Source organism: Myxine glutinosa, chromosome 2 (assembly GCF_964187855.1).
Source record: "Myxine glutinosa chromosome 2, kmMyxGlut1.1, whole genome shotgun sequence".
In the NCBI taxonomy this organism is placed as follows: Eukaryota; Metazoa; Chordata; class Myxini; order Myxiniformes; family Myxinidae; genus Myxine; species Myxine glutinosa.
In genome coordinates this window covers 133,227,530-133,251,594 of record NC_136262.1, presented here as the reverse complement: position 1 = coordinate 133,251,594, position 24,065 = coordinate 133,227,530, and the positions used below count along the sequence as shown (strand labels likewise).

At 46.1% G+C, this 24,065-nt stretch overlaps 2 protein-coding genes across 9 annotated transcripts in view; one reads left to right on the top strand and one right to left on the bottom strand.

The window, feature by feature from the left end:
- Window positions 1-5,511, bottom strand: part of LOC137421242 (polyadenylate-binding protein 2) — a 28,933-nt gene extending 23,422 nt beyond the window's left edge. The window contains exons 1-2 of one of the 2 annotated variants that reach the window (XM_068107108.2): window positions 5,321-5,511; window positions 4,834-4,969 (exon numbers count right to left, since the gene is read on the bottom strand). In XM_068107108.2, coding sequence (XP_067963209.2) covers window positions 4,834-4,969; window positions 5,321-5,328 — 144 coding nt within the window. In that variant the 5' untranslated portion in view covers window positions 5,329-5,511. Of the gene's footprint in view, window positions 1-4,833; window positions 4,970-5,137; window positions 5,237-5,320 lie in introns of those variants that run through there. The other variant, XM_068107109.2, reaches the window with a different exon arrangement.
- The window catches only part of GALNS (galactosamine (N-acetyl)-6-sulfatase), a 100,887-nt gene continuing 81,554 nt past the window's right edge, over window positions 4,733-24,065 (top strand). The window contains exons 1-4 of one of the 7 annotated variants that reach the window (XM_078771673.1): window positions 4,733-4,988; window positions 17,885-18,040; window positions 18,143-18,266; window positions 21,790-21,864. In XM_078771673.1, the coding sequence (XP_078627799.1) occupies window positions 17,906-18,040; window positions 18,143-18,266; window positions 21,790-21,864 (334 nt within the window). In that variant the 5' untranslated portion in view covers window positions 4,733-4,988; window positions 17,885-17,905. Of the gene's footprint in view, window positions 4,989-8,030; window positions 8,163-8,299; window positions 8,470-8,705; window positions 8,936-17,884; window positions 18,041-18,142; window positions 18,267-21,789; window positions 21,865-24,065 lie in introns of those variants that run through there. The other 6 variants (XM_078771669.1, XM_078771672.1, XM_078771674.1 and 3 more) reach the window with 6 other exon arrangements.

The following is a 24,065-nucleotide window of genomic DNA, read 5'->3' as shown; positions in this document are numbered from 1 at the left end:
CAAAGCAGATAGCGAAAGAGAGGTGTGATGTGATGGGGGTGAGTTGCTTGAAGGATGAAGTGGGACAAATCGTTGTCGACCCAGATGGAATTAAAGGAAGATGGAAAAGATATATGGAAATGCTGTTGAATACAGAGAATGAATGGGATGGCAACATAGAGAGTAACCCTGTTTTAGGACCGGCAGAGAAGATAACTGAGAAGGAAGTTGAGGAAGCGAAAAAAGCAATGAAGGGTAGAAAAGCGGGAGGGCCGACGGGAGTTGTGGGAGATATGTTGAAGGCAGCAGGAAGTTGGGGTGTGAAGAGAATGACAGAGATCTGTAATCTGGTGGTGAAAGAAGGCCGCATTCCAGTGGATTGGGAACTGAGTACCCTCGTCCCTCTATACAAGGGGAAGGTGACCCTCTGGAGTGTGGCTCGTACCGAGCGATAAAGTTATTGGAGCATGGAATGAAGGTATTGGAAAGGGTGTTGGAGAGGAGGATAAGGAAGAAAGTGAAGATCGACTAAATGCAGTTTGAATTCATGCCAGGAAGAGGAACGACAGACACGCTTTTCATTGTGAGGCAGTTGCAGGAGAAGTACATGGAGAAGAGGAAGAAGTTGTTTCTTGGGTTTGTTGATCTGGAGAAAGCATTCGATAGGGTTCCACGCAAAGTATTGACATGGGCATTGAGGAAGTTAGGAGTGGAGGAATGGTTGATCAGAGTCGTGATGGCAATGTACAAAAGAGCGCGCACAGCTGCTGTAAGGACGAAGGACGGTAACAGTGGTGCGTTTGAGGTGAAGGTGGGAGTGCATCAGGGGTAGGTACTAAGTCCACTACTATTTGTAGCTGTGATGGAGGTGCTGGCTCAGAACGTAAAGGAGGGTTTACCGTGGGAGTTGTTGTATGCAGATGATCTGGTGTTGATTGCGGAAAGTATGGATGGACTGAAGGAAAAGATGAACACGTGGAAGGAATGTATGGAGACAAAAGGTCTGAAGGTGAATATCGGAAAGACGAAGGTGATGGCAAGTGGTAAAGCATGTGGTGAGGTGGAAAGAACTGGGAAGTGGCCCTGTGCTGTGTGCAGGAAGGGTGTCGGAGTGAACTCCATTCAATGTACAATGTGCGCTGAGTGGGTTCATCAAAAATGTAGTGGTCTGAGAGGGTCATTAACCAGTGTGGCAGCTACATTCAAATGTAAGGTGTGCACAGAGGGAGCTGCAGATGGAGGAAATGCTGAGTTGGATCTTGGAGACGGCATGAAGCTGGAAGGTGTGAAAACATTTTGCTACCTCGGAGACATGCTGAATGGAGAAGGTGGATCAGACTCGGCAACGGTTGCTCGAGTGAGATGTGCATGGAAGAAGTTTCGGGAACTGAGTGGCATGCTGATGAGGAGGGGAGTGTCGTTGAAGCTGAAGGGAAAGGTGTATGCTGCATGTGTGAGAAGTGTTATGATTTATGGGAGCGAGACATGGGTAATGAACGTAGAGCAGCAACGAAGGTTGGAAAGAGTGGAAATGCGAATGGTTCGGTGGATGTGTGGAGTATCGTTGAGAGAGAGAGGAAGACAAATGATGAATTGCGAAAAATGATGGGAATAGAGCCTGTGATTGATGCTGTGAAGAGGAACAGGTTGAGATGGTTTGGTCATGTGTTGAGGAAGGATGAAAGTGACTGGTTGAGAAGAGTGATGGAAATGAATGTAGAAGGAAGCAGAGGACGGGGAAGACTGAGAAAGACTTGGCTAAAGATGGTGGAAGAAGAAATGCGGGCAAGGGGGTTAACAAGGAGAGATGCAGAAAATATGGCAAAATGGAGAAGATTGTCATGGGGACCGCAAGGCTAACCCCCGCTCTAGCAGGGAAAATGGCCTTTAAAATGCATGTTGTTGTTGTTGTACAGTCATGTGGTCACATATTTACAACAATTTAGCAGCGTCAACAAAATAAGACAACATTGTTATGCACCCCGTAATCCCCCTCTTTTTCCACTGGGCCATCGTGATCTGGTCTGTGTTGTTGCTCCAACACGAGCCTTGACCGCATATAAAAAACCCCAACCACAGTCCTGTTAGCCAGATACCAATGTGTACCACCACGTTCTCAACTTCAGTGCCAGCCTCAACAGGCCAAGGGTCAGCGAACCCACAAGTCATGTTACCACCACCAACACACCTCGATGCAGGCTCCACTGCTCGCAAATTGCTTAACTAACACTTAGGCCGCAATGAAGATGCATTAATGGCCAATTAAATAAATAAAAGCAACAAATACTTCCGAAAGGGACCGATAAACTGTAGATCATCTTGCATCCAAACTTCAGCACTCTCATCCTCCACATCCAATGTGCTCCTCCAATGGCTCATCCTCCACATCCAATGTGATCCTCCAAAGGCTCATCCTCCACATCCAATGTGCTCCCCGAACTGCTCATCCTCCAAATCCAATGTGCTCACCCAACTGCTCATCCTCCACATCCAATGTGCTCCCCAAACTGCTCATCCTCCATTTCCAATGTGCTACCCCAACTGCTCATCCTCCACATCCAATATGCTCCCCCAACTGCTCATCCACCACATCCAATGTGCTCCCCCAACTGCTCATCCTCCACATCCAATGTGCTCCCCCAACTGCTCATCCTCCACATCCAATGTGCTCCCCCAACTGCTCATCCTCCATATCCAATGTGCTCCCCGAACTGCTCATCCTCCACATCCAATGTGCTCCCCCAACTGCTCATCCTCCACATCCAATATGCTCCCCCAACTGCTCATCCTCCACATCCAATGTGCTCCCCCAACTGCTCATCCTCCACATCCAATGTGCTCCCCCAACTGCTCATCCTCCACATCCAATGTGCTCCGCCAACTGCTCATTCTCCACATCTACTGTGCTCCCCCAACTGCTCATCCTCCACATCTACTGTGCTCCCCCAACTGCTCATCCTCCACATCTACTGTGCTCCCCCAACTGCTCATCCTCCACATCTACTGTGCTCCCCCAACTGCTCATCCTCCACATCTACTGTGCTCCCCCAACTGCTCATCCTCCACATCTACTGTGCTCCCCCAACTGCTCATCCTCCACATCCAATGTGCTCCCCCAACTGCTCATCCTCCACATCTACTGTGCTCCCCCAACTGCTCATCCTCCACATCAAATGTGCTCCCCCAACTGCTCATCCTCCACATCCAATGTGCTCCCCCAACTGCTCATCCTCCACATCGAATGTGCTCCCCCAACTGCTCATCCTCCACATCCAATGTGCTCCCCCAACTGCTCATCCTCAACATCTGCTGTGCTCCCCCAACTGGTCATCCTCCACATCCAATGTGCTCCCCCAAGTGTTCATCCTCCACATCCAATGTGCTCCCCAAACTGCTCATCCTCCACATCCAATGTGCTCCCCGAACTGCTCATCCTCCACATCCAATGTGCTCCCCCAACTGCTCATCCTCAACATCTACTGTGCTCCCCCAACTGCTCATCCTCCACATCCAATGTGCTCCCCCAACTGCTCATCCTCCACATCTACTGTGCTCCCCCAACTGCTCATCCTCCACATCTACTGTGCTCCCCCAACTGCTCATCCTCAACATCTACTGTGCTCCCCCAACTGCTCATCCTCCATATCCAATGTGCTCCCCCAACTGCTCATCCTCCACATCTACTGTGCTGCCCCAACTGCTCATCCTCCACATCCAATGTGCTCCCCCAACTGCTCATCCTCCACATCCAATGTGCTCCCCCAACTGCTCATCCTCCACATCTACTGTGCTCCCCCAACTGCTCATCCTCCACATCCAATGTGCTCCCCCAACTGCTCATCCTCCACATCCAATGTGCTCCCCCAACTGCTCATCCTCCACATCCAATGTGCTCCCCCAACTGCTCATCCTCCACATCTACTGTGCTCCCCAAACTGCTCATCCTCCATATCCAATGTGCTCCCCCAACTGCTCATCCTCAACATCTACTGTGCTCCCCAAACTGATCATCCTCCACATCTACTGTGCTCCCCCAACTGCTCATCCTCCACATCCAATGTGCTCCCCGAACTGCTCATCCTCCACATCCAATGTGCTCCCCCAACTGCTCATCCTCCACATCCAATGTGCTCCCCCAACTGCTCATCCTCCACATCCAATGTGCTCCCCCAACTGCTCATCCTCCACATCCAATGTGCTCCCCCAACTGCTCATCCTCCACATCTACTGTGCTCCCCCAACTGCTCATCCTCCACATCCAATGTGCTCCCCCAACTGCGCCTTATGATCATTCCTCTCACTGATTAAAAACTGGTCACGCTTCGCTTTCCGTAGTTCGACAGCGATATGAGACTCGTGGTGGGACTTGGAAGGCAGTGGAGTTGAATGGACAGATCAATAAAACAGGTAGGATTCCAACCTGGTACCTAAACATCACCAACCCTGAATTTAGCCGAGGAAGTTAAACAGGTGAAACCAAGAGTCCGCTCCGTGTAGTCTCAACCTTCATTTTTCATTACAAAACCTAAGACAAACAACCCTTTCTTTGGCTTGCAATGCAATAAACACCACGTGTTCACGTTTCAGACCCAATCCTTTTATTACGTACGCAAAGTAACCGACCTCTTCCTCTTCCCAAGCGTTTCAAGCTCATTCCCTTTTTTTTCTTCAAAAAACCGTTTCCTTCCATCTTCTTAACTCTATTTCACTACATTTAATGGTATCTCGAGCAAACCAGTGAAAAGACACAAATGACGAGAGTGCGGATGAAGAGGAAACCGTATCGTTTCACGTTCGCCGTTCATCACACACGTCGGTCCCGTTAAACGGGAACAAAGAACCAAAAAGACTCACGGGGTCTTCCACCGTCGGCTCCTCTCCACCCTCACCACTCGCGTCCACACTGTCGTCCAGAACCTGCTGGGAATCTCCCTCCCCTGCGTAAATGGATTCCACGCCATTCTCGAAATCCGCGTCCGCCATTGCGGAACTGTGAACCGGGAGAGAAGGTGATGGTGGGAAGAGGGGAGGGGCGGCGCGTAGGGGAGAAAAACTACTCAAAAAGTCTTTCTCTTATTGAGAACCACGCAATATAGAACAGTAAACGTCATCGCGATTCAGGGGCGGGAAGGTTCCAGGATCATGTACAAACACTCACAATGATCAAACGACACGATGCTTATGGATTCTTCGTAAATACAATTTGAAACAGATTCCGAGTTTACCGCCAGATCATACTTATTCAAAGTACAACTGCCCCAGGGGCACCGAGCACTTAATATTTAAGCATCGTAGTTGTAATTGATGGTTCGAGGGCAGGAGTAACAACAAAAGTAATCACCACTGCATTTCAGACGATATGAATACTCCGGCCTTTTGGGGGAGGAATGGAGGACAGGAGAGGAGGAATGGGAGACCGGAGAGGAGGAATGGGGGACAGGAGAGGAGGAATGGGGGACAGGAGAGGAGGAATGGGGGACAGGAGAGGAGGAATGGGAGACCGGAGAGGAGGAATGGGGGACAGGAGAGGAGGAATGGGAGACCGGAGAGGAGGAATGGGGGACAGGAGAGGAGGAATGGGGGACAGGAGAGGAGGAATGGGGGACAGGAGAAGAGGAATGGGGGACCGGAGAGGAGGAATGGGAGACCGGAGAGGAGGAATGGGGGACAGGAGAGGAGGAATGGGAGACCGGAGAGGAGGAATGGGGGACAGGAGAGGAGGAATGGGGGACAGCAGAAGAGGAATGGGGGACCGGAGAGGAGGAATGGGGGACAGGAGAGGAGGAATGGGGGACAGGAGAGGAGGAATGGGGGACAGGAGAGGAGGAATGGGGGACAGGAGAAGAGGAATGGGGGACCGGAGAGGAGGAATGGGGGACCGGAGAGGAGGAATGGGAGACCGGAGAGGAGGAATGGGGGACAGGAGAGGAGGAATGGGGGACAGGAGAGGAGGAATGGGGGACAGGAGAAGAGGAATGGGGGACCGGAGAGGAGGAATGGGAGACCGGAGAGGAGGAATGGGGGACAGGAGAGGAGGAATGGGAGACCGGAGAGGAGGAATGGGGGACAGGAGAGGAGGAATGGGGGACAGCAGAAGAGGAATGGGGGACCGGAGAGGAGGAATGGGGGACAGGAGAGGAGGAATGGGGGACAGGAGAGGAGGAATGGGGGACAGGAGAGGAGGAATGGGGGACAGGAGAAGAGGAATGGGGGACCGGAGAGGAGGAATGGGAGACCGGAGAGGAGGAATGGGGGATAGGAGAAGAGGAATGGGGGACCGGAGAGGAGGAATGGGAGACCGGAGAGGAGGAATGGGAGACCGGAGAGGAGGAATGGGAGACCGGAGAGGAGGAATGGGGGACAGGAGAAGAGGAATGGGGGACAGGAGAAGAGGAATGGGGGACCGGAGAGGAGGAATGGGAGACCGGAGAGGAGGAATGGGAGACCGGAGAGGTGGAATGGGAGACCGGAGAGGAGGAATGGGAGACCGGAGAGGAGGAATGGGAGACCGGAGAGGAGGAATGGGAGACCGGAGAGGATGAATGGGAGACCGGAGAGGAGGAATGGGAGACCGGAGAGGAGGAATGGGGGACGGGAGAGGAGGAATGGGAGACGGGAGAGGAGGAATGGGGGACGGGAGAGGAGGAATGGGGGACGGGAGAGGAAAACAATTCCGGAAGTGCACGAAGTTGGTAGTTATATATATGTAGATATATGTAGATATATATATATATATCTACATATATATATATATATATACATATATTTATATATATATATATATATATATATATATATATATATATATATATATATATATATATATATATATATATATATATATAGTATTATTATATAATATAATTAATAAATTAATAATTGTAATTATTATATTATATTATTTGTGCTCAAATGTTTGGTGAGCGTTTTGTATTTATTTATGTGAATGTGTACTTGTATATAATTATAACTGTCATTAATCAAAAAGGCTTAGGCACTATTGAGCGATTTTGAAAGAATCCCAAAAAAACAAACCTTTATTTTTTGCCTAAAACACTCACAGGCACTCACTGATGAACCGCTGAAAGTTTGACGAAGATCCGTTCAGCCATCTGAGAAAAATGGCAACAGACAGTCAGTCAGACAGACAGACCAACGGCTCTCCAGACCAACGGCTCTCTTATATAGCACACGAGCAAAAGTACCCAGCAGGTGGGGCGGGGGAGGTGAAGGGGGAGAGAGGAAGAGGAGGAGGGTGTGAAGAGGGGAGAGGGGGGGGAAGGGGAGAGGGGGGGGAAGGGGAGAGGGGGAGGGGGAGGGGGAGGGGGAGGGGGAGGGGGAGGGGGAGGGGGAGGGGGAGGGGGAGGGGGGGGGAGGGGGAGGGGGGGGAGGGGGAGGGGGAGGGGGAGGGAGGGGGAGGGGGGGGAGGGGGGAGGATGGGGGAGGAGGAGGAGGAGGGGGAGGGGGGAGGGGGAGGAGGGGGAGGGGGGGGAGGGGGAGGAGGGGGAGGGGGGGAGGGGAGGAGGGGGAGGGGGGGAGGGGAGGAGGGGGAGGGGGGGAGGGGAGGAGGGGGAGGGGGGGAGGGGAGGAGGAGGGGGAGGGGGGAGGGGAGGAGGAGGAAGAGGGGAGGGGAGGGGAGGAGGGAGAGACCACTTTTGGCTTCGTATCTCCAGTCAACAGCAAGTTTGCTGTTGGTTTGACGGTTAAAGTTGCTGGCTTGAGGTCTTAGGGTCTTGAGTTTGAGCCCCTGTCGTTTAATTAACACCACGTGGGTTGACTCAGCCTCAGCCTGTCATCCTTCCAATGTCGGCAAAATGAGTACCAAGTGACCGGTAACAGGGGGCACTGCATCAGCGGCACAGCTGTGCTTCTAGAAAAAAAAATGATGCAACCAGCAGCCACAAACTACACACGAAGCAACAAGTAATGCAATTTCAATCCGAAACGTAAATTGGTATTCCCGGAACTTGTACCACGTGATTAATCGATTTCCTAATGATTGATGAAGTTTTGTGTTTATAAAAGGGTTTTCGCTTTGGTGAACCTCTTCAGTCGCTTTGTGGGATTAATAATTATATGGCTCGGCCATTTATTGTATTAAAGTTATTTTTCAAACAACAACAACAATAAGGAAACGAAGAAGAACCCCCGATGGGAATTCATATTTAAGTTTGCTTGTGTTGGTACGTATTTATTATTTAATTAATGAATACAAACAATCACGGAAATTGTTTCCTGTGTGCGATCGATCATTGTTGTGATTCCGGTTAACAAGTTCGTTTTTGAAGACGATTCGTGACGTGCGCAGCGATCGCAAATTGCTTAATTAATTGTTTTTAGTTAATAAATACCTGATCAGGTGTGCGTGCGTACCTGCCGCTTCGCTGACGGCTTTAATCGGTAGATAGCATGTTGTACTTTATAAACACATTGCATGTTTATCTGCGAATGTCAATGAGGATGTCAAATGAAGTGAAACTCGCGAAAAAGGTTTTTTATAACACGTAGTTAAGTTGTTGCTGCTAGTGCTATCGTGGTGACTGGTGGTTGTTGTTGTTTGTTTGTTCCTTCCGTGTTATTATTATGAAGAAGAAGAGTATAGTTTTTTGCTTTATGCATGATATCAAATAATATAATTTTACGTAGCATGTGTGTGTTAAAAATAGAATAGGAATAATATGACATTAGAAACTAGAACAGCGCTCGGTAGAGAGCACCCCCCCCCCAGGCTGAACAGTGTACGTGTTATGCGCCATCGGTAGATTTGCGACCGATCGCCTTGCGCTATCAATGAATCGATCCATCCATCGTTCGTGCAGGCATCGGTTGATGGCGCAGGCATCGATCGATCGCGCTGCGCTATCAATGAATCGATCCATCCATCCATCGTTCGTGCAGGCATCGGTTGATGGCGCAGGCATCGATCGATCGCGCTCTATCACGAGAGACTAGAGTGGTAGGTTGAGTTACATCCAACACCAGACAAGTATTACACCGATACGAAGACATGGCACTAAAAAGGAAAAAACAATTAGAAACTAGAACAATGCAACTGTGTCACCAATATCCCTCCGCATAGTCCCACAACGGGTAGATGCCATCACTCTGCATATGTATAGGTAGGCGATCACGTTTGTGAAGTTTTGTGTTGATTGGATAAGGTTCGTTTTTCTATCCAAGATGGCTGCCAAACCACGTGACCTATGACGTCATCATTTTCAAACTATATGCAACAGTGCTGTTAGCTGATATTTGTAAAAATTCGCATCGACAGGGTGAGCGGTTTCAGAGATATAATAATAATAATAATAATAATGCATTTATTTTATACTAGGGCATTGCCCGTACGTGGGTGCCCGTTCCGTGGCCAAAAAAAAAAAAAAACGCTACCCGTACGCTCTACCCCGCCCGTACGCCCGTAAACAAAAAAAGCAACGCTCTTCGCTTCCGCCCTTCGCTCTGACTGAATTGGGAGAAATAATGCGCATAAGAAATCGAATTACGTACCGTAATGGCGGTCAGCTCGTAACGCGCTCAGCTCCGCTCGTCTCACATCGGCCACGCCTACGCAACAGAGCGTTCTGTGATTGGCTGCCGGAAGATAAGTCGTCACTGTCCGGAAGTTCGCAAATCGCAGTTAGGATGAATCGTTTTAATTTAATCGCAGTTTGAATTCGTTTTAAAACATAGTTTAACGGCAACATAGTTTTCCAACGTGAAATAAATGAATACGCTGTCAAATGTGCCGTCCGAGGCAGAGTCTGATCGCCACGTTCGGCACACGTGATAGCTCGCTGCTCTCTGATTGGTTGAAGCGTTTTTTGGACATATCTCGGTAAGTAATTGTCCGATTAATATGAAACCTTGAAAAGGCACATCCTCGGGTCCCCAGCAATATACCTGGCAAGTTTCAAGTATATCGGACCCGTGGTTGTCGAGAAACAGCGGTCACAGACAAACACACAGACACACAGACACACAGACAGACACACAGAGATTGCTGGAATTATAGATAGATAGCGCTTTTCAGGAAGCCCAAAGACGCTTTGACAGAGTGCAAAACATAATGCATAGCAAAACATAAAAACAATTGCAAAAAAAGAAGAATCAATAGGGAAATATTCAAAGCACAAAGGAGGGAGAAGGAGAGGAGATAGTCAGGGGTTAGATGCTGTGGGTTAAATGTTGAATGCAGTGTTGAACAGGTGGGTCTTGAGTGATGTTTTGAATGTGGTGAGTGAGGAGGAGTCTCTGATGGTGTGAGGTAGCGAGTTCCAGAGGGTGGGAGCAGCGATGGAGAAGGCCCTGTCCCCCCAGGATCTAAATTTGGTCCGGATGGGGGGGGGGGGGGGGGGGTCAGGAGGTTGGTACCAGCAGAGCGGAGGTTGCGGGTGGGAGTGTGTCTGGAGAGGAGGTCAGCCAGGTAGGATGGGGCCAGGTTATGGAGGGCTTTGTAGGTCAAGAGGAGGATTTTGTACTGGATTCTCTGGGAGATGGGGAGCCAGTGAAGCTTGTAAAGGACGGGGGTGATGTGGTCACGGGTCCGGGAATGGGTGAGTAGACGGGCAGCGGAGTTCTGAATGTATTGGAGTTTATTGGTGATTGTTGAGGGTGAACCATAAAGGAGGCTATTGCAGTAGTCCAGACGGGAAGTGATGAAGGCGTGGATGAGGGTTTCTGCAGCCACGGAGGAGAGGGATGGACGGAGACGGGCAATGTTTTTCAGGTGAAAGAAGGCTGTCTTTGTGATCTGTTTAGTGTATTTGTCGAAGGAGAGGGTTTGGTCAAAGATGATGCCAAGATTCCGGATGTGAGGGGAGGTGGATACTGGGAAACCGTCGATGTTGAGGGCAAAGTTATGGGTGGACTTGGTGAGCGTTTTTGGGCCAATGATGATTATTTCAGATTTATCACAGTTAAGTTTGAGGAAGTTGATTTGAAGCCAGGATTTTATTTCAGTGATGCAGTTTGTCAGGATAGAGTGGGTGGCGGTGGAGATGGACTTGGTGGAGATGAAAAGCTGGATGTCATCGGCGAAGCAGTGGAATTGGAGACCATGACGGCGGATTAAGTGACCAAGGGGGGACAGGTACAGGATGAAGAGGAGGGGGCCAAGAACTGAACCTTGGGGGACACCTTGGGGGAGGGGAGCAGTGGGGGGTTTGCAGTTATTGATGGAGATGAACTGGCGTCTGTCAGAGAGGTATGATTTAATCCAAGAGAGGGCAGTGCCGGTAATGTTAAAGGTGGTTTCAAGTCGGGCGAGGAGGATGGTGTGATCGATTGTGTCAAAGGCGGCGCTGAGGTCGAGGAGGATGAGAATGTTGAGGTTGCCAGCGTCAGAGGAGAGGAGAAGGTCGTTGGTTATTTTGAGGAGAGCAGTTTCAGTACTGTGGTTGGAGCGGAATCCGGATTGGAATGTTTCATACAGGTTATTGGCAGAGAGGTGATGTTTGAGTTGAGTGGCTACAGCGCGTTCCAAAACCTTTGACAGAAAGGGTAGGTTGGAGATGGGTCTGAAGTTATTTAGGGGGTCAGGGTTTAGTCCAGGTTTTTTCAGAATGGGGGTAACAGCAGCAATTTTGAGGGATGGTGGGACGATGCCTGTAGACAGGGAGGAGTTTATTGTTGCAATGATAAGTGGAGAGAGAGCAGGAAGGGAGGCCTTGACAAAGCTGGAGGGGATGGGATCAAGAGTGCAGGTGGCAGTTTTCATTCCGATGAGGAGTTCAGAGAGGTCAGTAGGGGAGACTGGGGAGAATTGAGACAGGGGATGGCAGGATAAGGGGGGGCAGGTGGTTTGAGGGGGAGCGGGTGCGGCGGTGGTCAAGCTGTTGTAGATGTTTTCAATTTTGCGTTGGAAGAATGAAAGGAAGGAGATGCAGTTGTCTATTGTGAATGACTGGGTGGTGGTGTTCAGGGGGCTGAGGAGTTTGTTTATTGTAGAGAAGAGTGCTTTTGGGTTTCCGGAGCCAGAGTGGATAATTTGAGAGTAGTAGGCGGAGCGGGCACGGGAGAGGGCATCTTTATAGTGTTGTATGTGGTCCTTGTAGGCCTGGGAGTGAACTGTGAGACCCGTTTTATTGCGGAGTCTTTCAAGTTGGCGAGCACGAGTTTTCATCAGGCGGAGTTCAGGGGTAAACCAGGGAGCAGAATGGGTGAAAGAAACTGTTTTGGTTTTTATAGGCGCAAGTTGGTCAAGGCAGGAGGAGAGAGTGTGGTTGTAGTAGTCAGTGAGGTCAGAAGGGGTGTGGAGGTCAACGAAGGGAGAAGTGGACATTTTTTCAGAGAGGGTCGATGAGAATGAGGTAGGTGAAAGAGCGTTTAGCTTACGGAAGTTGATAGTGCGATAATGCCTTGGTGCTGGGGTGGGGATGTTGATGGTCAGAGTGATGGCTAAGTGGTCAGAGAGAGTGAGGTCGGAGCCAGAGAGATGGTGCAAAATTAGTCCAGTAGAGCAGACAAGGTCCAAAATGTGACCACGGTTATGGGTAGGAAAGTTGACATGTTGAGTGAGGTTAAAGCAGGTGAGTAAATCAGTGAAGTCAGTGGTTAGCGTGGAGTCAGTGGAGTCCATGTGGATATTGAAATCACCAAGGAGGAGGATTGAGGGGGAGAGGGAACATAGCTGGGTCAGAAAGTAGGAGAAGTCAGACAGGAATGATGGGTGTGGTTTGGGAGGGCGGTAGACAACAGCCATGACTGACTGTGTGTGACCAGAGAGTTTAAAAGCCAGGTGTTCAAATGATGGAGCAGATGAGATGGAGATGAGGTTGGTCTTGATGTCTTGTCGGTGAATAACGGCAATTCCACCACCTCGGCCCTCCGAGCGTGGTTTATTGATGTAAGAATATCCATTGGGTGTGGTGAGGTTGAGCGTGTAGTAGTCCAGTGGTTGTTGCCAGGTCTCAGTGAGACAGAGATATAATGATTTAATATTTTTCTTCAATCCAAAATGGCTGCCAAACCATGTGACCTATGATGTCATAAATTTAATATTTCCATACAAATCGGTCATAGATCATGTGCATGCAATTTCAGATTTTTAGGATAAGGAATTTGATTAAAACATTTTTGGGTGGTATACCACTTCACCTACGATGTCATCATCATGCTTATGTTCCCCATTGGGAGTACTAAACAATATGCCAAGTTTAAAATATTTCCATTCAGCAGTTTCCGAGAAAGAATTGTTTCATTATTTGCTTTTAATCCAAGATGGCTGCCATACCACGTGACCTATTACGTCACAATTATCATAAAAACATTCTGCATGGGAGTCACTCCTACCCTGAAAGTTTAGTCTCAATTGGGCATATGGTTGCCGAGAAAGACGAGGTTTAGTCCGTACGGACAGACAGATTTGACAAAGTCGCCGGAGGCATAAAAAAAGGAGGTTTTTCTTAATATTTCGGAATATTTCTAACAAACAAACCTCACCATTTCTCCCTCCCCTCCTGACGCAGATTGTTTGACGGCGCTGCACAATCTGCCGATGTTACACATCCATTGATGGCGCAAAACGATGCCTGCGCCATCTACCGATGCCTGCACGAACGATGGATGGATCGATTCATTGATAGTGCAGCGCGATCGGTCGATAGCGCAAATCTACCGATGGCGCATAACATACGTTTTGTATCTACTGATAGGCCAGATCTGGATTTGGACCTGATTTGGACCTGAACCAAGATCTAATCTGAACCAAGATCTAATCTGATCCAAGATCTAATCGGCTTGTTCTTGTCACTTACCCAACTCATCCGCCACGTTTCGTCCGAATCTGTCCATAACCTTTTGAAATATCGTGCTATATATTATCGTGTTTGGTCCTTTCACTCAATGGTGAAGAATCACTTTAAATAATTAAATAATTATCCTTTCTGGATCCGGTTTCGAATCTTCACCAAAATCGAATGGATTTGTCCTTGTCACACACCCAATCTGTCCACCAAGTTTCGTCCGAATCCGTCCATAACTTTTGAAATATCGTGCTATATATAGTTTTTGGCTCTGCCAATGGTGAAGAATCACTTTAAAAAAAAAAAAATTCTCGTTTCCGGATCCGGTTTCGAATCTTCACCAAAATCGAATGGATTTGTCCTCGTCACACACCCAATCTGTCCACCAAGTTTCGTCCGAATCCGTCCATAACTTTTGAAATATCGTGCTATATATAGTTTTTGGCTCTGCCAATGGTGAAGAATCACTTAAAAAAAAAAAATTCTCGTTTCCGGATCCGGTTTCGGATCTTCACCAAAATCGAATGGATTTGTCCTCGTCACACACCCAATCTGTCCACTAAGTTTCGTCCGAATCCGTCCATAACTTTTGAAATATCGTGCTATATATAGTTTTTGGCTCTGCCAATGGTGAAGAATCACTTAAAAAAAAAAAATTCTCGTTTCCGGATCCGGTTTCGGATCTTCACCAAAATCGAATGGATTTGTCCTTGTCACACACCCAATCTGTCCATAAAGTTTCGTCCGAATCTGCAAGTGCCCTGAGCCGAAGGTCCAAAGACCTCAAATTACCAAACGGTCTTCAAACTCTCACTGCGTTATTTTAATTCCCCGAAACTGGTAGTTCCTCACATGGGAAGGCTGGAAAATGGGAGACTGTTTCTTACAATTAAAATGGTTTATTATAAAATGATACCGACACGGACATGGATAAGACAACAGAAGCCAGACAGATGTGGCGTGCAAAGACAGACAAATAGGGAAGGTAAGACGTGAAACCCGTCCTTTCCCAAACTGCTCACATCATTTGTACACATTTTTGCTTGACATGTAGTTCGGACTATATTGTGCAGTCATCTCCCAAAAAATATCACGAGGTTTGACACCTTCACAAGGTATAAAACTGATGATTCCTGGCTGCTCCCGTAACGGTCTTTTCATGTGGTGGGGTAGCCATCTTTACTCACTATCAGCCTCACTATCAGCCATGATTTTCCTTGGGCAAACCCCATTTCAAAGTTGGCCTCCAAAGCCAGCCACCAAATCTGGGCATCCTCTGTCGTACAAAGTCCTTCATTGGCACACCTGAACTACTATCCACCTACAAGACCTTCATCCGCAGCATGGAGTGGTACTGCTTTCCCATCTGGCTGGCTCCCCTGCCTCACATCTTCCTCACCTTGACGCTGCGGAAACCAAGGCCGTGAACATTATCGGAATCTCCCACATTGAAGCCAAGCCTATTGGTCTACTACTACGCCATTGTAGAAAGGTCGGTGGTCTCTCCGTTTTCTACCACCTCCTTTCTGCCTGCACCCTCTGCTCTTCCTGTGCTTTGTCCTCCCCAGGCTTCAGCAGGGCACACACGGTCCACCATCAACTCCCTTTGGGAGAAAGTACCTAAATCCAGGATCACTGCTCACCTCCACTCATTTGTTCTCCTTTTTCCCCACCTGTGGAATCAACTTCATCATCCTCTTCAATCTCATTCTTCCCTCCAGGTCATCGAGACAGCTGTTCACCATCATTTTAGATCGTCGCCAATCCAAAACCAAGATCTTTTCTGCACCCGTAAAACCACCCCCACCCCAATCCCTCCTCCTTACAAATTTCCAGTTTTCCTTCCTGAAAGTTTCCTTCTGTATCCATCTCATCCACCTATGCATCCTTTCCTGCTCCCATTCCTCCCCATACACATTTTTTGTCCGCCTCCCTCTGCCTTGGCCTTTGGCTCTACTGTTGGTGTTTCTCTCCTCTCTCTGCTGTTCCTTTTATTCTGCTGAATCCTGATCCTTTCAGTGTACTCAAACTAGCTCTTGCACGAGCCTCGACTTTGTATACACAAAAAAAAAATACAGCAGATATTTCCTTAATGGGTTTTAGAATAAGTGTGACATAATTAAATGTGTTATTAGATATATGCGTCACTTTTATGTAATTGTCATCATTTCATCATTTCGTATGCAGCTTGTGGCTGCTGGTTGCATCATTTCTGGAAGCACAGCTTTTTCGCTGATGCAGTGTCCCGTTTCCAGTAGGTCGTTACTCATTTTTCCGACCTCGGAAGGATGACAGGCTGAGTCAACCCACCCGGTGTTATTTAATGGCTTGACAGGGGCTCAAACTCAAGACCCAAATATCTTAAGCCAGCCACCTTAACTGTTAAGCCCACACCTGGCTTCTATATGTAATAGTTAGATGATAGTCTCTCCTCATCATGTCTCTTTCTAAAACCGCCATCCATTTTTACCTATTTATTAATGTTTTATTATTTTGTAATTGTAATTTATGTTATTTTATTAAAGCGTTTATTAGGCCTGGACACAACAGTTTTGCCGGGAGAACGGATGGGTTGACCCTAAGGTTCTCCACCATGATAAGCTTGATCGGACCCTAAGGAAGAGTTATTTAAGGTCCCCGCTTGTCCGTTGACTCCCGAGACCGGGCAAATGGAAGAGCCGAGGGCCATTACAATATTGTCTATTCCCTTCATTGTCTTAACTAGGGCATGCCCGTACTATATATATATCTAAAATTATATCCCCCCCCTCTATTTACATGAAATGGTTTGGTCCAAAGCGAACGGCTTGCGAGTACGGTGACAATCCCCCCCCTCTATTTACATGAAATGGTTTGGTCCAAAGCGAACGGCTTGCGAGTACGGTGACAATCCCCCCCCTCTATTTACATGAAATGGTTTGGTCCAAAGCGAACGGCTTGCGAGTACGGTGACAATCCCCCCCCCCCCCCCTCTATTTACATGAAATGGTTTGGTCCAAAGCGAACGGCTTGCGGAGTTTGGTAAAGAAATCGCCATAGCTCGGTAACTACTTGTCCGATTAATATGAAACCTTGAAAAGGCACATCCTCAGGTCCCCAGCAATATACCTGGCAAGTTTCAAGTATATCGGACCCGTGGTTGTCGAGAAACAGCGGTCACAGACAAATATACAAACATACAAACATACACACAGAGATTACTGGAATTATAGATAGACTAGGGCATGCCCGTACTATATATATATCTAAAATTATATCCCCCCCCTCTATTTACATGAAATGGTTTGGTCCAAAGCGAACGGCTTGCGAGTACGGTGACAATCCCCCCCCTCTATTTACATGAAATGGTTTGGTCCAAAGCGAACGGCTTGTGAGTACGGTGACAATCCCCCCCCCCCTCTATTTACATGAAATGGTTTGGTCCAAAGCGAACGGCTTGCGAGTACGGTGACAAACCCCCCCCTCTATTTACATGAAATGGTTTGGTCCAAAGCGAACGGCTTGCGGAGTTTGGTAAAGAAATCGCCATAGCTCGGTAACTACTTGTCCGATTAATATGAAACCTTGAAAAGGCACATCCTCAGGTCCCCAGCAATATACCTGGCAAGTTTCAAGTATATCGGACCCGTGGTTGTCGAGAAACAGCGGTCACATACAAACATACAAACATACAAACATACAAACATACACACAGAGATTACTGGAATTATAGATAGATGATATCGATCATATTCCTTCATAATCGGCTATTTCCTGTCTCCTTCAGCCACTCCTCATGGCTTGGTCTATCTGGGCCTGAAATCAATCCAGTCGCTCTTCACCGTGTCCTCTATTGCAGCTAATCCAAACAGAAGCATAAAACGGAGCTTTGTCAAACTTTTACTGTGTTTCGTGACCTGCCAAAATGATCCGTCTCAAAAGTACTCCATCACAGACACAGATCTTCGTTTATCCACAGCGGGACAATTTTGGAAGTGATTTTACTGAATCGTACTAATCACATGAAACGAAGTACAAAAGCTCAATATGAGCATATGTAGAGCTTCACAAAGTCAGGCAAGTTATGATTGTTTAAATTGCTGCAGAACTGTTGAGGGTAAAATAATCTAAAAAGTTACGATATTCTGACTTGACTTTGAATTGTGATCATTTCTGGCGAGCAGTGATCCAGGACAGTGGCTTTGATGATGTCATCAATCACTTCATCCTTCAGGTCACGTTTCGTCTCCATCGCTCTTACCTTGGCCTTCTCCGTTGCTGTAACAGCGAACAATAGAAACACAAGCAAGCCAAACATTATCATCATGTTAATGGATGATGTGAGTTTCATGAGTCACGACCGCCAATGTATTCCTGACACTGTACCATAATTATTTTTCCAATCAGAATAATTCTGGCATGGTGTTGTGTCCTATTTGCAGATGGGTTGGGGTGATCTGGGTGCCTTTGGGAATCCTGCTATGGAGACGCCAAACCTTGATCACATGGCTGCAGAGGGCATGATATTTCCTAATTTCTACACAGCCAATCCTCTCTGCTCTCCATGTATGTACTTTTCCAGATTTATTAAATAATTTTCCTCATTGCCCCTTGGTTCAGCATGGTGTTGGCTTCGCCATTAGGATGCCGGCTTGGGATCCTAGGATCCTTGGTTCGAATCCCGGTTGATCGCTGAATTAACACCAGGAGGGTTGACTCAGCCTGTCATCCTTCCGAGGTCGGCAAATTGAGTACTAGTTCACTGGTAATTCCCTGTGTGTCGCAAGAGGCGACTAACAGGGTTGGCGGCAGGAAGAGTATCCGGCCATAAAACATCCCTTCAAAAAGGGGACCACGGTGCCCGAAAAAGGCCAACCCCTGCTCTGTGGGGAAAAATGACCTCCAAAGGTGGTTCTTCCTATTGCTCCTTGGTTCCTTGATTGAGTTCAGAAGGTGGAAGGGCCTTCTGGGGCCCGAAATATCCTTTCATTGGAAGGGAGTCAGTTTATGATTGAGGAACAACTTTCCATTTTTTTTTTTTGACTTCTGCTTCCGGTCCCTCAAGTGAGGAAGCGACTTCGACCTCTGCACGGCATCAAAGTTTAAGTATTTTCCTAATCGTGTCTTTGTCAAATTTCCACTCGTTATTTTATTGTGTATGTGTTACTGTGTGTTTCTAGTTGGTGCTGGTTTGCAATTTGTGCAAGCTTGTGTATAATTAAATCGTTTTCTGTTCGTACCGCATGCGTGGCCTGGTAGCTTGAGGCTTCCCTCCCCCCATCGGTATTTTGTGAATTTAAGTTCTTTCCTTCGCTGAATTTTGCTTGTTTCTTAGATTTTCTCTTCTCCCCCTAACTTCCCTCAACATCTACCTTTAGTCTAACGTTTTAAATACAAAAAACAAACAAACAATAAAAACTAATTTTATTTTATTTTATTTCCTTCTCTCCTCGCAGCCCCCCACATATGCTGTTGTCTCACCCCGCCCCCTTTATCTCCTTTTCTTCCATCTCCAGCCGACACTCGCCTTTCCAATTCTAGTTTCCTCCATACTCATTGAAACCTTTCTCCTTTCTCTGATCCACGCCCTCACTTCAGGGACTTTTCCCAGATTATTTTTCACGGTTAAAAAAAAAAAAAAATTATATATTTTTTGTATACAAGATCGAGGCTCGAGAAAGAGCTAACATTAATCACACAAAAAGTCAAACCAACACACAAAACACAAAATAAGGGGAGCGGTAGACAAGATGGGGAGAGAGGGGGAAGGACGGACACAAACACAACATTTGAGAGCAAGGACATCGAGAGAACTGTGGGAGGGAGAGGGCTTGGGGGAGGTGGGAGCGGTATAAAACATATGGACACTGCAAGGACTTGCAGGAAAGAAGTTGGAATTTCAAAAAAGTGTATCTGGGGTGAAAATTAGCGGGGGTAGAAAAGATCAAGGTTTTGGATGGGGGAAGATAAGAGATGGTGGTGAACAGCTGTTTTAAAGACTTGGAGGGAGGAGTGGGATTGAAGGGAGTGGGGGAGTTTGTTCCAGAGGCGGGAGAAAAGGGGAATGAAAGAGTGAAGGTGAGCAGAGAGCCTAGATTTTGGCAGTTTAACCATAAGAGGGTTGCTGGCAGATATTGTGCAACCTGTAGGAATATTTGGGGGACAGAGCACAGAGAGAGCTGGGGGGGGGGGGGGGGCAAGGCCAGAGAGGAGTCGGTAGAAGACAGAAAGACCACCAACCTCCTAGTCAGGTTCACTATGTTTTTTCGTTCAAAATCATGGTAGATTAGCAAACCTATACATTTATGGAAACGTTATTACATGGAAAATCTGAAAATCAATGTTTACATTTGCCAATTCCGATCAATTCGATTCGACCATTCGACCAATCGCTTCGATCGACCATTCGACCATTCGACCACTTCGATTGATTCGATTCGATTCGATCGACCATTCGACCAATTCGATTTGCCAATCAATTTGACCGACCTTTGCTTGTGTGGAACGGACTGTGAAAACGATGCGGACTATATTGTCGGATACGACACACAGGACAGTGATGACGAACTCTAAATGGCATATTCTGTAATCGTGTATGTTTGATGCCATTGACTGCCTGTGTATATTTTGTCATTGACTGCCTGTGTAGATGTGAAGTTATTCTGACTGCATGTGTATATATGATTTTGCTGACTGCCTGTGTATGTTTGGTGATATGAATTATTGTGACACATTTTGATGTTATTAACTGCCTGTACAAAATGATAACATGTATTTGATTATGCAACATCGCGAATATAAAGACAGTATTTTGCAATTCAAAACCTTTGATTCATGTCTTACCATTCCCCATAGCACTAATTAGATACTTTCATTGGATTCCTTGTCCCTGAAAATATAGGTTTAGTATATTTTAAAAAGTTTTTAGGGTAATTAGAGGCAGAAATAGAACAAAATATGTATTTTACAGTGGCCATTTTGAAAATCCAAAATGGCCGCCATACAGTTATCTCTCCAAATGTAAACATTGATTTTTAGTTTCCTTATGCTATAACCTTTCCAAAAATGTATAGGTTTGCTAATCTACCATGATTTTGAACGAAATATAATTTATTGACATAGTGAACCTGACTATGCCTGCGGTGAGTAAGTAAAAGGCCCTCGGAGTTAGCTTCGTCGCAGGAGATTCCAATGATTCTGAAAACATCATCACTTCCACGAACATCCAGTTTTGCAGTACGAGGACATGTTAAATAAGGTGGTGTATAAGATACAAGTATAAGACTGCTTCAATAGCGCTAAACTTCCAGAATTTTTAACGATATTTAAAATAATTATTTTATTTCAATTGGCGTATATACGTCAACACTGCATGGGGTAACGTGTTCCATGAACTCTTTAGTTACCTCCGCCATCAAAGGTGGATGGATGTTATGTTTTCACCCCTGTCTGTCCGTTTGTCTGTCCGTTTGTGAACAAAATATCTCAAAAAGTTGTGGACGGATTCGGACGAAATTTTGTAGAGATGTAGTGTATGTAACAAGGACGAAATGATTCGATTTTGGTGAAGATCCGGATTCGGATCCGGTTACTAGAATCTTTTAAGTGATTCTTCACCATTGGGAGATAGGGCCAAAAACGATGCATAGCAGGATATCTCAAAAAGTTGTGGACGGATTTGGACGAAACTTGGTGGACCGGTTGTGTGTGCGACAAGGAAGAATCGATTAAATTTTGGTGAAGATCCAGCTGGTATAATTTTTTAAGTTATTCTTCACCATTGAGTGATATGGCCAACCAGGCAGAGGTATGCTCTCTACTGAGTGTCATTCTAGTTTGTATAAGGATTGCATCTATGAATACCATGGTAATGAGAGAATATACCACAATATATGGTGGATGGACATGGTAGTTGATTTCTCACCACCATAAACATGAGGGTTATCACCGGCAGGTGTTTTGTGTACATGCATTATAATTTTTATTAACAAAATATTACAGTACCTTTGCTTGTGTGAAAGCGACATCCTAACTGACGATTTTCAACAGTGTAGTGATACTAATGATGAGGGAATATTCCTCCTGCCAGCTCGTGCTGCCCTGCTGACTGGCCGGCTACCGATTCGTAACGGCTTCTACACGAGCAATGCACATGCCAGAAATGGTAAGGACACTCCTTGAGTTTTAATGGTCTTTGGTAATGGTTTACCTGAAAAGATGAAACGAGGTAATCAATTTAGCAAAATTGAGAAGATCCATCTATCTATAATTCCAGTAATCTCTGTGTGTGTGTACGTGACCGCTGTTTCTCGACAACCACGGGTCCGATATACTTGAAACTTGCCAGGTATATTGCTGGGGACCCGAGGATGTGCCTTTTCAAGGTTTCATATTAATCGGACAAGTAGTTACCGAGCTATGGCGATTTCTTTACCAAACTCCGCAAGCCGTTCGCTTTGGACCAAACCATTTCATGTAAATAGAGGGGGGGGGGGGGATTGTCACCGTACTCGCAAGCCGTTCGCTTTGGACCAAACCATTTCATGTAAATAGAGGGGGGGGATTGTCACCGTACTCGCAAGCCGTTCGCTTTGGCTTTGCGAATGGACCAAACCATTTCATGTAAATAGAGGGGGGGGGATATAATTTTAGATATATATATAGTACGGGCATGCCCTAGTATTCAAAAATGAATGCACCCATTTCTTATAGCTACTCAGCAGGTGTGACTCATGTTCCAAATTTATACCACCCAGTGGTCTTTATTCACGTCTGTACAGGTATCGTTGCGCCAATTGTTCAACATCCACAGACACAGACAGAATGGTTTTTTTTCATGTAATTATATAGATTTTAAAGTAGTAAACAAAGAACAGAACTTGCTTTTAAATTCTAGTAATTTTTGAGGTGAAAGCAAACTCGTCGGGCACCGCTCTTAAAAATGGCAATGGTCATGACGTCATCTGCATGAAGTAATCAAAGGCATGGTTGTCTTTGCACGCAACGGATAATGGCCGCACAACTTGCTTCAGACTCATCAGAAAGTGAATTTGACGAAGATTTTTTTCTGATCAGGAATCCTCTGATCGGCAAAATCATTATTTAAAAAAACTACCCGCAGCAAAACTATCCTCGAGATGACGTAGCGGGTTACGTGGGTAATAAAATCGCCATTTCTGGGGCATAAAAGGACACCAAAGATAATTAAAACCTCCTTCCAAGATATTTATTCAAAAAAAGAACAACAATTAAGTGTTAAGTGAAGCCATATCTTTTAATTAAACCAATCATGATTTTCTGTGTCTGTGGGCCTTTAAGTATCCTTCCAAGGGGGAAGATTGGGGCATTATTTGACTGCAACATGATGTATATGGTACGACATTCAAACTGAATTTGGCCGATATAAGTGTGCCAAGTGCACATTCGTACAAGGTAGACCAACAAAAACGGACAACATAAAAAGTATCCGAAATAAAACTAGAAAGTACCTGCAAATGCAAAGCCCGTCCACGTTGTATTCAGAGTTCTTCCTCTTCTGTATGCTAAACATTAAGAAAACGTCTTTAAAAAAAAAACTACAAATAAAATTTATGATTTTAGGCGACCTTGACCTTTTGACCTCAAAAGCAGTAGGATTCAGCGACCCAATATGCAAACCCTGCTGAAATTTCAAGTCAATATGATGAAAATTGATGAATTTATGCAACCTTGACCTTTGACCTTTTGATCTAAAAAAAACAACCAATAGGCTTCTAGCTTTTGATTGGTGAACCTATTCAGTGACCCAATATGCAAATTCTTAAAATTTCAGGTCAATCGGATGAAAATTGATGATTTTATGAAACTTTGACCTTTGGCCTTTAAAAAAAATTGCCTTCTAGCTTTTGATTGGTGAACCTATTCAGTGACCCAATATGCAAATTCTTAAAATTTCAGGTCAATCAAATGAAAATTGATGATTTTATGTGACACTGACCCTTTGACCTTTTGGCCAAATTATTAATTTGGCTTCTGTATAGTTGCATAATACAGCTTTGTTGATAATTTGATGACAAAAGCTGAAAGGGTTATGGCAACACACACACACACACACACACACACACACACACACACACACACACACACACACACACACACACACACACACACACACACACACACACACACACGCGTGTCATTGCAAAACCCCGTCTTCCGCTGTGCGGGGAAAATAGTAACAATACAGATGATAGAGAATGAAGCATCTTATAAATACCTGTGAGTAGAAGGGGGCTACCAAATATGTGACAAACGAGTGCACAATACAATTATCAAAAAATACCTGCGTAGAATGAGGATGATCTCCAAGGAACAAAATCAAAGCCA